This window comes from Phyllostomus hastatus, unplaced genomic scaffold (assembly GCF_019186645.2).
Source record: "Phyllostomus hastatus isolate PE091 unplaced genomic scaffold, TTU_PhHast_1.1 phas_contig_948, whole genome shotgun sequence".
In the NCBI taxonomy this organism is placed as follows: Eukaryota; Metazoa; Chordata; class Mammalia; order Chiroptera; family Phyllostomidae; genus Phyllostomus; species Phyllostomus hastatus.
In genome coordinates, this window is record NW_025333993.1 from 460,298 (window position 1) to 473,334 (window position 13,037).

General features: G+C 53.5%; 1 protein-coding gene and 1 pseudogene across 1 annotated transcript; both read left to right on the forward strand.

The window, feature by feature from the left end:
• The first annotated feature begins 373 nt into the window (after positions 1–373).
• SPATC1L (spermatogenesis and centriole associated 1 like) lies at positions 374–9,826 on the forward strand. Its single transcript, XM_045852627.1, has 4 exons — positions 374–810; positions 1,373–1,723; positions 8,857–9,008; positions 9,480–9,826. The coding sequence occupies exons 2-4, from the start codon at positions 1,612–1,614 to the stop codon at positions 9,804–9,806; spliced, it is 591 nt and encodes a 196-aa protein (XP_045708583.1). The 5' UTR covers positions 374–810; positions 1,373–1,611; the 3' UTR covers positions 9,807–9,826.
• LOC123828078 lies at positions 5,192–5,742 on the forward strand (annotated as a pseudogene).
• Positions 9,827–13,037: the final 3,211 nt, after the last annotated feature.

Sequence of the window (13,037 nt, forward strand, 5' to 3'; positions counted from 1 at the left end):
GATAGATTAGTTGGTCTCTGAGTAGCCACATTTTAGGATTTAATTTTGTAATATAGCTCTTAAACTATTTTTTAAAAATATATACATTTGAGCCCTGTCCTGCGTAGCTCAGTGGATTGAGCGCGGGCTGTGAACCAAAGTGTCACAGGTTCGATTCCCAGTCAGGGCACATGCCTGGGTTGCAGGCCACGGCACCCAGCAACCACATACTGATGTCTCTCTCTCTCTCCCTCTCTCTCTTCCTCTCTTCCCTCTCTAAAAATACATACATATATACATACATACATACATAAAAACATAAAAAATATATATACATTTGCTTTATTACTAGAAGAAAGGTGACACAGGAGTAGATGACCTAGGACTAGAAATGCATTTTATAAATCACAAAAGAACAGTAGGTTCTGTATGATAAGAGTTACCATAAAAAGGGTTAAAATGTCACCAAGGCACCCACTGGAAGAACACATTTTATCAATAAGCAATTGGGATGCGGAATACAAAAGTAATGCTACCGATAATTTAAAATGGCTACCCAACCAAAAAAAAATGAGCAAAGAAGACACATAGATAATATACAGAATGGAACCCTGACAGGCCCATGGATACATGAGATGTTCAGCGTCACCAGGGATGAGGGAAAAGCTATGTGTCATCGTCAGCTTGGCCTGCACATACCAAGGAGTGATGAGGGGTGGGACCAGAAGCTGCTGGTGCACGCCGAACTGCCATTGCTGTTGGAGAAAACAAAGTTAAACGCACACACCTGAGCCCTGCTGGAGACAACAGAAGTACTCTGGGAGCAAGGAGGTGGGTCAAGGGATGCTCGTCACAGCTTTGCTTTTACAAGAAAACCTGGAAACAGCCCCACGTGCAGTAGGGCGCTTGGGTAAAAAAGTTCACCGTGCCCAAGTGTGTACATATCCACACGTGCAGGAAGTGGTTAGATGAACCAGGGAGCTACCCAGTGACTCAACGTAGATAAATCTCAATGAGGATAATGCTGCAGCAATAGGTATGTTGCAGAATAAAACAGGCGTAGGTTGATACCATTTACGTGAAATTTCAAAAGCAGTCAAGGTCACTCTGCATTGGGTGTGAATGCACAGGTGGGTAGAAGCTACGGAGGCACCCTTGCTTACCACGCCCGTAAACTTGAGGCTGGTGGCTTCCTTGGACAGGGGTGGGGCCCACAGTCATCGCACCCACATCCTTCACCTTCTCCAGAGGGGAGGGCTCTGAAGATGGGGATTGCGAGCAGGTCTCAGAGCTTGGGGTGGGGCGTGGGAGTGTTCTTAGAGTGTCCTCTACACTTTCGGGGATGTTTTAGGAACATCAGCCTGACCTCTCCTCCCCTTCCTCCTTGTTTCAGTTCCAGAAATTGGAAGGTTCACCAGCGTTCCCGATGTGCCCTCCCAGCTGCAGACACCCTCCCTAGAGGATCTGCTCTGCTCGCACGTGCCCCTCTCCAATGAGGACGATGCTTCCCCAGGCTGCGCGACCACCTCCCAGGTGCCCTTCAAGGCTTTCCTCAGCACCCCGGAGCTGCACACACCTCGTAACACCGACAGGAAGCTCTGCCCACTCCTGAGCCCACTGCAGGACCCCCTGATGGACAAGACCCTGCTGGAGTCCAGGGAGATGGTGCGGCCCAAGAAGGTGTGCTTCTCAGAGAGCAGCCTGCCCTCAGGGGACAGGACCAGGAGGAGCTACTACCTTAATGGTATGGGGGGCGGGGTACCAGGCGGGCACTTGGTGCAGTGGCTAGCAGTTGGGTAGGGAAGCTCTGGGCGGACAGTTGGGCACAGCTTCTCCATCCATTTAGCACAGGGGGAGAGTGTGGCTGGGAGACCAGGGTCAAGGGCTGCTGTATCTGTTCACATTTTTTGCCCATTTAAAGAAAACTGAGTTGCTTTTCTTATTGTGCTGTAAGAGTTCTTCATATAGTCTGGATACATGTCCTTTTCTGGGTGTACGTGTTGCAGATATGGTCTCCCAGTTTGTAGCTTTTCCACTTTTATAACTGTCTTTTGAAGAGCAAAACAATTTAATGTGGTGAAGTCTGGTTTATTGACTGTTTTTCTGTCACATACTTCACACTTTCTGCGTCCTGTTTAAGAAGTCTCTGCCAAACTCAAGAATGTAAATATTTTCTCTGATATGTTCTTCTAGAAAGTTTGTAGCTTTAGGTTTTACATTCAGATTCCTGGTCAATTTAAAGCTAATGTTTGGTTATGGTGCGAGGTTTGCATTAGATATCTACTTCTTGCAGCATTTACAGAGATGACCTTTTCCCCATTGAATTGACTTGACATTTTTTTGTCAAAAATCAATTGTCCATATATGTATTAAGTCTATTTCTTGATTCTTCAGTTTGTTCTATTTTTCTGTGTCTATGTTGACTCTAACACATACCGAGTGAAGCAGATTGCTCTCCGTAATGTGGGTGGCCCTTATCTAATCAGACAAGAGCCCGAATAGGACAAGAACGCTGAGTCCTCCCAAGGAAGAGAGACTCCTTCCTGCCTTTGGACTCCCACGGAAGCCTCTCGGGTCTCTTGCCTGCTGCTCTGGACTGGAGCCACGTCGTCGGTCCCCGTGGTTCTCAGACCTCCGCACTCAGGCCAGAGCTGTGTTCACCAGTCCTCCTGGGCCGCCAGCTTACTGACTTGCCCTTCGGGTCTTAGTACTTGTCAGTCTCCATAATCACGTGAGCCTTCGTTGTCTGGAACAAACACACACATGCGCACACACGTACGGGTTCTGGTTCTGTTTCCCTGACAAGTGCAACCTTGTGTCCCGAAACCTTACTGAACTCAGTGATCTGGCAGCTTTAAAAAAAGATTCCTCAGGATGGATGATCATGTCGATTGTGAATGAAGACAAGGTTATTTTTTCATTTCTAATCTGTGTGCCTTCCCCCCACCCCATCTTATTGCATTGGCTGGAACCCCTGGAATAATGTTGCACAGAAATTGTAACAGTGGGCAGTTTTTCTTTCCTTGATTTAGGGGAGAGCATGCAGTCTGTCACCATTAAGTATGATGTTAGCTAGGGTTCTTGTGTGTGCCTTCATCAGGCTGAAGGACTGCCCTTCATTTTTCAGTTTGCCTAGAGTTTTATCATAAACGGATGTTGGCCTTTTTTCCTGCATCTGTTGAGATGAGCATCTGGTTTTCATTTGTAGTCTGTTGATACAGTAACTTACAAGGATGAATTTTAAAACCACCTTTGCATTCCTGAGATAAATCCCACTTGATCATGATGTATTATACTTTTCTGTATTGCTGGATTCAATTTGCTAAATGCGTCTTAAGAATTTTTGCTCTCTGTGAGAGATATTGGTCTATAGTTTCCTTTTTTAAAAAAGATTTTATTTATTTATTTTGAGAGAGAGGGGAAGGGAGGGAGAAAGAGAGGGAGAGAAAGGTCCATGCGTGGCTGCCTCTTGTGCGCCCCCTACTGGGGACCTGGCCCTCAACCCAGGCATGTGCCCTGACTCGGAATTGAACCAGTGACCCTTGGTTCGCAGGCTGGTGCTCAGTCCACTGAGCCACACCAGACAAGGCTATAGTTTCCTTGTAATGTCATTTTCTGGTTTTGATGTGAGATTAATGTTGGCCTCAATGAACGAGGTAGAAAGTGTTAAATCTTCTTTAATTAGCCAGAAGAGTTTGTCTAGAATTGGTATTATTTATTTTTTAGATGTTTGGTACAATTTTCTAAGCCTTGAATTCTCTTTGTGGGAATACTTCCCTTCTGCACATTCAGTTTCCTCAGTTCATACAAGGCTGTTCCAATGATCTGTTTCTTTTTAAAGTAAGCTTTGGTAGTTCAAGTACAAAAATAAACTTTTGTGTCTTTTAATGAATCGGTTCATTTCATTTAAGTTGTCAAATGCATTGGCATAAAGTTATTCCTAATATTCTGTTATTATCCTTTTAATGCCTGTAGGATCTGTGGTGATGCCATCTCTAATTTCTGATGGTGGTAATTTTTGTCTTCTTTTTTTTCTGTAGTAAAGGATGTTCATCAATTTTATTGTCTTGTTTTCTTCGAAGAACAGGTTTTGGGCTAGACCCTGGGAGGCCTGGGCTGGACTACAGATGGTTTCTAAAGTATCTCAGGGACAGCTTGTTTTTTCCGCCTGATTCATGCTTCAGAGAGAAAGGAGGTAGGGAGAGAGACCGATTCCCAACGAGGGGAGTGTACTGACAGAGAAGGGGGGCATTGTATCCGGCGCTTCTACCCCTCATCCCGCCCTAACCTACTCCTGTGCAGTGGGTCTGGTTCTCAGCTTTAATTCCTTCTGCAGCCTTGCAACGTGAGTAGGGAAGGAGCACACTGAAAACCACAAAACGCTGTGGGAAGAAAGGAAAGAAGAGCTAAATGAATGGGAAAACATCCTGTGTTCATGGATTGGAAGACAATATCATTCAGAGGGAAAACCTTCCCAAACCGATCCACGCATTTCGATGCAATCCCTACCAAAGTCCCAGCTGGCTTCTTGGCAGAAATGAACAAGCTGAACCCAAAATTCCTATGGAAATGCAAGGGGCCCAGAATAGGCAAAACAATTTCAAAAAAGGAGAGCAAAATGGGAGGGCTCACACACACCAGTTTCAAAATTTACTGTACAGTCACAGTAATCAAGACAGTGTGGCAGTCCTTAGGATATGTACACAGGCCAGTGGATAGAACTGAGGGTCCAGAAATGAACCCACGTATTTAGGGGCTTGATGTCTGACAAGGGCGCCAGCACAGTTCAATGCAGAGAGAGTGGTCCTTTCCGCCCGTGGTGCTGGGACAACTGGGTGTCCACATCCACACATGAAAATGAACTCGAAGTGTTCAAGGACTTAAAAGACAGAGCTAAACCCATAAAACTCTTAAAACAGAGATGAATCCTATGATCCCAAAGTTGGCAATAGATTCTGAGATATGACATCAAAAGCATGAACAACAAAAGAAGAAACAGGTACACTGGACTTTTTAAAAAAGAACTTTACTGTTTCAAAGGAACACATTTCAAGAAAGTAAAAATTCGACCTACAGAATGGGAGAACATATCTGTAAATCATGTATCTGACAAGGGAATAATACCCAGATTATCTAAGGACTTTAGCAACTCAACAGTAAAAGGACTAACAATCTAATTAAAAATGGGCAAAGAGAGCCGGCCAGTTCCTGGATGCAGGAGGATGTAGCTGTGGCGGACCCCCAGCTGCAGCTGGTGGCACAGCGCATCTGCAGCTTCCCCGACTTTCCCGTCTCAGGCGTGCTGTTCGGGGGCACCTTGGCCCTCCTGAAGGACCCGGCCCCTTGCACTTCCATCAGCCCACTGACGAGCCATCTGAAGAAGTCCCGCAGCAGCAAGATTGACGACATCGTGGGCCTAAACTCTTGAGGCTTTCTGTTCGGCCCCTCCCAGGCCCAGGAACTTGGTTTGGGCTGTGTGCTCATCCGAAAGGGAGGAGACCTACCTGGCCTCACAGCGTCCACCTTCTGTGCGCTGGAACATGGGAAGGCTGACCCAGAAACCCAGAGAGACACCCTGGAGCCAGGGCAGAAGGTGACAGTTGTGGACGACCTGCGGGCGGAGCTGTGCGTGTAGCCCGTGGGCTGCTGGGCCAGGTGCGGGCAGAGGTGCTGGAATGCATGAGCTTGGTGGAGCTGACCTTGCTGAAGGGCAGGGAGAAGCTGGGGGCTGTGCCCTTCCTCACCCTCCTGCAGTGTGATTGACCTCAGCGCCCTCCCCCACGCCAAGTAGAAAATGGAGAGGGCCCGCCTCCTTGGCTACAGTGGCCTCTCCTGGCTGGCAGCGGGCACGTGCTGCCCACCTGGACTTTTTTTTTTTTTCAATGTCTGTTTCTGTGGTGAGTGACTTTATCCAGCACCCAGGGACCTTCCTGCAGGTTCTGAACGTGTGAAGGCCCGGAGCCAGTAGCCCAGGGCAGAGCCAAGCACCAGCTGCTCAGGCTCACTTACAGTGAAATGAGAACATGAACGTAAAAAAATGAGCAAAGAACTTTAGTAGACATTTCCCCAGAGAAGATACACACACGGCCAATAAGCACGTGAAAAGATGCTCCATATCATTAGCTGCCAGTAAAATGCAACTGAAAACCACAATGAAATGCCACTTCATGTCCACATAGATGGCTAGAAGGAAAAAGATGGACAATGACAGCTGTGGCAGAGGGTGCGGAGAAATTGCGCCCACTGTGGAGAACAGTCTGGCGGTTCCTCTGGAAGTTAAACGTGCCGTGCCCGTGGGCCCCAGCAGTTCCGTTCCTGGGTGTACGCCAAAACAGCTGGAAACATTTGTCCACGCAAACGTTTTTATATGGATGTTCACAGGAGCATTGTTCACAGTAACCAACAAGCGAGAACAGCCCAAATCCCTGTCCATCTAGTGGAACATGAATCAGCTGTAATTAGGAGTGAAGTTCTGGAGCACACTATGGCATGGATGGACCTCAGAACGTCCTGCCAAATGGAAGCTAGACACAAAAGGCCACAGGCTATGCGATCCCATTCATATGAGATGGCCAGAATGGGCAAATTTATAGGGACAGACAGCAGGGGTGTGTGTGTGTGTGTGTGTGTGTGTGTAGAATTGTGAGTGACTGTTAAGGGGTGTAGGGTTTTGGTGATGACAATGCTTTGGAAGTAGATTGTGGTGATGGTTGTACAACTCTGCGAATACAGGAAAAACCACAGAATTGCATACTTTAAAAGAGTGGATTTTATAGTACGTGAATTATATCTCAGTAAACACCATTAATGTGACTGGGGAGGCAGTGGGTCCCGGGGCTCAGTTCCTTCAGCTGTAAGCAGGGTCAGCAGCCCCGGGAAGGGTCACTGTGAGGGCAAATGGGGTCAAGGACAGCTCCAGTGCAGGGCTGCGCCAAACCTCAAGAGGTACGGGTGGAACCTTAGCAGGACCTCCCTCCCTGATTCAACTCTGAGGCCCAAAGCTTTGCCGGGAGCTGCTCCAGCTGCCCAAGTGGCCACAAGACCACTTTCTGGACACCCTCACCCAGAGTTTCTCCTGGGCCCTGGGAACCTGGCCTCTGCCCCACATCCCTCCTTCCTCATCCTGTGACCTTGCAACCCTCTGCCCAAACCCCCCAGCCCTCGTGTAGCTCTGGGTCCTATGGCTCAGGAGGGGCCTTCTGCCTGGGTCAGCCACTCCTCTGTGGCCCCTCCCTTCCCGCACCCCCACTTGCAGAGCCCACCTCCCCTGAGGCCTGGAGTGTCCCCAGTGTGCCTCCCCATTCAGCCCCTGTGAGCAGGACAGGGGCCGCCTACCCAGAAAGGAAGAGGCCACCAACACCTGGGCTTGATTCGCCCGTGCCAACCAGTGGCCCAGTTCCTGTGTGAGAGTCACTGGGTGGGGTCCTGGGACGAGCGGTTCCACGGACACAGGATGGAGCCACGGGAGGGTGAACAACTGCCGAGGTCGCAGGCAGAGCTGTGACCCGGCCACTGAGGCCACACAGATTCCTGTGCTCCCCTTGGGCTGGTCTTGTAGTGGCCTAGCAACCCCTCAAAGGCCACAGAGCCAGTGAGGGCAGGGGGCCAGCTGACCTCTTTGCATGGTGTCGGGGGCAGAGCCTCTGGTGGGCACAGGCATCCGCAACAGGACCCGGGGCTGGCTGTCCACAGCACAACACCTGGCCCGTGTGCCCACTGCCGACCACTGGGCTGACCCAGAGGGGCTGCACGCAGTCGACACCCTGGGAAGGAAGGGCTCTGGGGTTTTAGAAGCGGGTGTGTTGTAAGCATCTCCTGTAGGGATGGATGAGCAGAACCTGGAGAGTCTGTGCCCACAGGTTGGGAGGGGGGCTGGCCAGGCATCCACTCCCCGCCGTGCGGCCTTCGGGCTCCGGGTGTCTGACCAAGTTTCAGGCCGCCTTTCCTCCCTTTGCGTCTTTCGGATTCGGAGGCATCTCAGTTTCCGTCAGTCGTCATTGGCGGAGTGTGTTCAAAGAGCACGCCCGCCGGTCTGAGGGGTGTTGACACGCACCACGTTGTGTGATGGCGACTAGTGACCTTGGGGCTGCAGTGGAGACTTGGAGGGGAAGGGTGGTAGATGTGACTGGTAATATCCGGGAAGCTATTAAAACTAGAATCCCCTGCCAACACAGCCATCCTCTGCACACACATAGGAAAGGAGTCTTGCTATCGAATGAACATTGAACCAGTCTGCGAGGCCCTGAGGTTGCTAAGACGGACAGAACCTCCCCTTCCACCAGCCGGGCAGACAGGGTCCTTCACGTGTCACAGACGTGCTCTCATGTCAACCGGTACCCCGCCCTCAGGGCATGGGAGACCCAGATGTGAGCCTTCACCTGGTCATAAGGCTGGGGGCTCCCTTGACCCAGGGCAAGCTGGCAGACCCCCTGGTGATGGGGGAACGGGGACACGAAAAACAATCCTGGGCTGTGAAACAGGCTTTTACACATTTCTGTCCATATCAAAGGGAGGAACGAAGCAAGGACTGAGCATCCCAGGTTTCCCAGGGAACGTGTTAAGAAAAGGGAAGAGAGGAAGGGTCCTTCCCCTTTTTGGCAATAGAAAATTCAGTTTTCCTTTAAATTAGTATTTGCCCTCACAGGAGGGCAAATCCTGGAGGATGGTGCCCCCCCACCATGATCAAGACCAGGGTGCTTGGGGAGCCCCCACCAGAGGCCCCCCAGACTTCACCAGGAACCCACAGAAGCCACTTTCAAATCGGTTCTTTGCCTACAGTGGACTCTGGTGCCCAGGCAGGAGGAAGGCGGGCGGCCCTGGACCTTTCATGTGGGGGGCCCCAGCCTGTCTCACCGTCCTCCCCACATCCCCTCACAGAGATTCAGAGCTTCACCAGCGCCGAGAAGGATGGGCGCATCGTTGGGGAGATTGCCTTCCAGCTAGACCGGCGCATCCTGGCCTACGTCTTCCCCGGGGTGACGCGGCTGTACGGCTTTACTGTGTCCAACATCCCGGAGAAGATCAAGCAGGTGTGCCTTCCTGCCCCATGGGGGTCCCCTCCCTGCCCCAGGGTCCCCTTTATACCCTGGGACGGGAGGCTGAGTGGCCCACTGCCCTTTCACCTGTGGTACCCACGCAGCTGTAGCTGGGCAAGGCTGAGAGGTGTCCGAGGCCCATGTACCACGGGGTGTGCTGGGCTCCTGCCATGAGTACCTCTGCTCTGTGGCCTGGAACAGCCTCAGGAGTGGTTCCTGGGGCCACGGAGCATGTTGGCTTTCTCCTCATCAGGGACGGGGCCTGCTCTGGTCCCTGACACCCGCAGCTGGAGGGGTGAGCTGGGCAGCTCACTCACCACGGTGGGGGGCTTGGCTCTGAGCCTGGTTCCCCATCTACGAAGCTTCCTTCATAGAAATCTGGTCACTGTCCCTACCCTGGCTTTCCGTGGTGGGTTCTGTGGCTCCTGTGGCTGGGCCCCACCTGCCCCTGTGCCGTGTCCCCAGACATCCATCAAGTCCCTGGATGGCTCGGTGGATGAGAAGAAGATGCGGGAGCTGACGCACCGCTACCTGACGCTGATGGCGCGCCTGGAGAAGCTGGGCTACAATCGCGACGTGCACCCCGTGTTCAGCGAGTTCCTCATCAACACCTACGGCATCCTGAAGCAGCGGCCCGACCTGCGCTCGAACCCGCTGCACAGCAGCCCGGCCGCCCTGCGCAAGCTGGTCATTGACATCGTGCCCCCCAAGTTCCTGGGCGACTCGCTGCTGCTGCTCAACTGCCTGTGCGAGCTCTCCAAGGAGGACAGCAAGCCACTCTTCGCCTGGTGAGCCCGCGCCCCAGCACCCGCCACGCCTTTCCTGCAATAAACGTGTTTGTTCCAAACCCGGGGGCAGCCGTGCCTCCTGCGCGTCCCCTCCAGCTGGGGGAAGGGCCGCGTCCGCCAAGGGAGTGCCCAGGGCCACAGGCAGGAGCGCTGTGCCAGAGCAGGCGCCCTCATGGACCGGCCGGGCGCACCCGGCGTCCACAGCCCCGCCAGCTGCCCACACCTGCGTGGCACTTGTCACACTTTATTAAATACATCTGTTTACTTGTTTACCTTTACCTTTGGCTCTTTGAGGGCGTGGAGAGCGTCTTGGTCACCCCTGGGGACACAGGAAATGCCCCTGGTATTTGGAGAAGGAGGCCTGGACACAGTCCCCAGGGGAAAGGCAGGGCCCCAGCCCCAAACCAGGGACTGCAAGAACCTTCCCCTCAAAAAGGCCAGAGGGTCCTGTCACAAAAGCAGTGTCTGAGGCAAGGGGTCAGGGGCGGGCAGGATGGCTGCAGAATCTTCGGGGCCCTGTGCAAAATGAAACCACAAGCTCCTAGTTCAAAATTCGGAATTTCGAGATGGCTATCTTGGAGAGTGAACCCAGGAGTGGGTGGGTCGTGCGACTGTGTGGCTGGTCGCCCGTGAAGCTGGCCCAGGGCCGTCAGTTTATCTGGGGGATAGTTCAGGGAAGCAGGGGCCTCCCATGGAAGCCAGGTGAGCCCCTGGTGTGCCCAGAGGCTCACCGGGCCTGTCTCCTGCCTGGGTCTGGAATGGGCGTGCTGACCCTTTCATCGGAGATGGTGACAGAAACCAGGGTGTGGGTGCCAGGTGAGATCACTTTTCCCTATAAACAGTGGAGCTTTCTGGAGTCCCCTATTCAGGGACAGTGTATAGCACCTACTAGAATGTTCACTGTCTCACAGCCCGGCATCACACCGGGTCCAGTCCCTGCATCTTGGGTCCCCACCATGGCCAAGCCCTGGCGCGGGACTTTCCGCAGGAAATGCACTGCAGCTCCTGCTGGAGCCCTCCGGGCCGTCTCTCCTGCGGGCCACGGCAGCGGGGGGGACCTCCTGGGCCCTGAGGTCAGGCCCAGGGCCTGGCGTCGCCTCCTTTCTGGGGTTTAGCTTCAAGTGCAGCGTCTCCGGTCACTTCTTTGTTGTGGGGGCTGGGACGAGGGTGTTGGGGTTTCAGGGCCAACCCGAGTGTGGGGTAGCCTGTCCCTTGGTGCTCACCGCCTGGTGGTGCTGGATGCCCAGGACCCCTTGAGCCCCTGTCTTGGTCAATTTGGGTCACAACAAACACCACAGACCAAGTGGCTGAAATGACAGACACTCCTTGTCTCACAGTTCCGGAGGCTGTGCAGCCGAGGTCGGGGTGTCGCTGGGCTGGTTCCTCCTGGGACCTCTGGCCTTGGCCTGTAGACACGGTTGCCTCCTGTGCCTCCACATGGCTGTCCCTCTGTGTGTCTGTGTTCTGCTCTCCTCCTCTTCTTGTTTTTCCTCTTCTGAGGACACGTTCATTGATTTGAGAGGGAGAGAGAGATGGGCCCCAATTGAACCCACAACCTAGGTATGTGCCCTGACTGGGGATTGAACCCGCAACCTTTTGGAGATGTAGGAGATGACACTCTAACCAACTGAGCCACCTGTTCAGGGCATTTCCTCTTCTTACAGGGACACCCATCTTGTCTGATTAGGGCCCACCCTTGTAGCTTCATTTAACCTAATTACCTCTGGAATGACCTCTCCCTCAGAATAGTCCCCTCAGGGGTTAAGGCTTCAGTGTGTGAATTTGAGGGTCACAGTTCATTCCATAATAGACCAGGATCCTTCCCTCCCAGCCGCCAGGCACCGGCCTCTGGCTGAGGGGCTCCTGCCTCTTGGGGGTTTCTGTGGGTACACGATGCAGCACCAGGGGCCTCCACTGGAAGAGGTGCTGGCGGGCACTTCCGGGCACCCCCGGGCTGCAGGCTGTCTCCAGGTGAGGCCTGGTGTCAGGGTGAGTTTGGAGAGCCGCCATTGCTGGGCCTTTGGCATTTGCCGGGTGTTGCTGAGGCTTCCACAGTCCCTCTGGGGGCCTGAAGATAGTACAGTGGGCACCCTCAGTCACCCACAGTCAGCCAGCGGAGCCATGGCTGGAGAGGGCCTGGCTAGTCCTCAGCCTCTGAGGGTCTCCGGGTTCACCTGTCTGCTCTGGGTGGTGGGGCCTCTTCTCCTCTGAGTACCCCTGAGTCGAACAGCTAAGAATCTGAAGATCTGAACATCTGGGCACCTCCTCGCCCTAGCCCCATGGAGACTGCCGAGGGGTGAAGTAGCCCCAGGCACTGACCGCCCTAAAGGCTGTGTGGGGTACCTGTGCCTGGGAGAAGGACAGATGGGGTGCAGCCTGCTCTTGGGAGGGGACTGTGGGGTGGCCACCAGATTGGTGGGTCTTTGCAGAATGAAATGCCCACCTTGATTAAAGATCATCAAAAATTTTGCCTGGCCGGTGTAGCTCAGTAGATTGAGCACAGTCCTGCGAACCAAAGGGTCACTGGTTCCATTCTTCGTTGGGGCACATGCCTGGGTTGTGGGCCAGGCCTCAGTAGGGGCCGTGCAAGAGGCAACCACACGTTGATGTTTCTCTCCCTCTCTTTCTCCCTCCCTCCCCCTCTCTCTAAAAATAAATAAATAAAACCTTAAAAAAGCAAAGATCATCAAGAATTTTAAGACAGCATTGACCTGAGTGGAGCCCTCCGAGCACAGGGCCTTGTGCTGCTGGCGGGGGTGCGTTGCCCCTTTGAGGGAGCCCCCGGCCTTGGGGAGCAGCGGCCGCAGCTGGGGAGAGCCGCCCCGGGCTTGGCCTGCCTGCCCCGCCAGGGCTCCCACGCCCCTGCACACACTCGCTGCCCTCCCACTCCCCTGCCGGGCCGGGCTGCGCTGGTCTCTGCCTGGAGCCAGGCCAGGTCTGCAGTCTCACAGTTCCCTTCTTGTCCCTTGGACGCCCTGATGCCCTGAGACTCGGGTGCGTGCATGAAGAAACGGAGGCCCAGCGGGCCACCTGGAGGGTCCTGAGGGAGGTCACACAGAGGGCCAGCTCTGGCCACAGCCTGGTAAAGAGTGGAGTCTCAGCTGACCTGGGGTCGCAGTCTGGCGAGGGCTTTTCCCCCTGCTGAGGGTCCTGGTCACAGGCGCTTCTTTCAGGGGTTCCCATGCTGGACAGAGTGATCCCCCCTCCTCCTCAGAGTCGCTGTGGATCCTGGTGC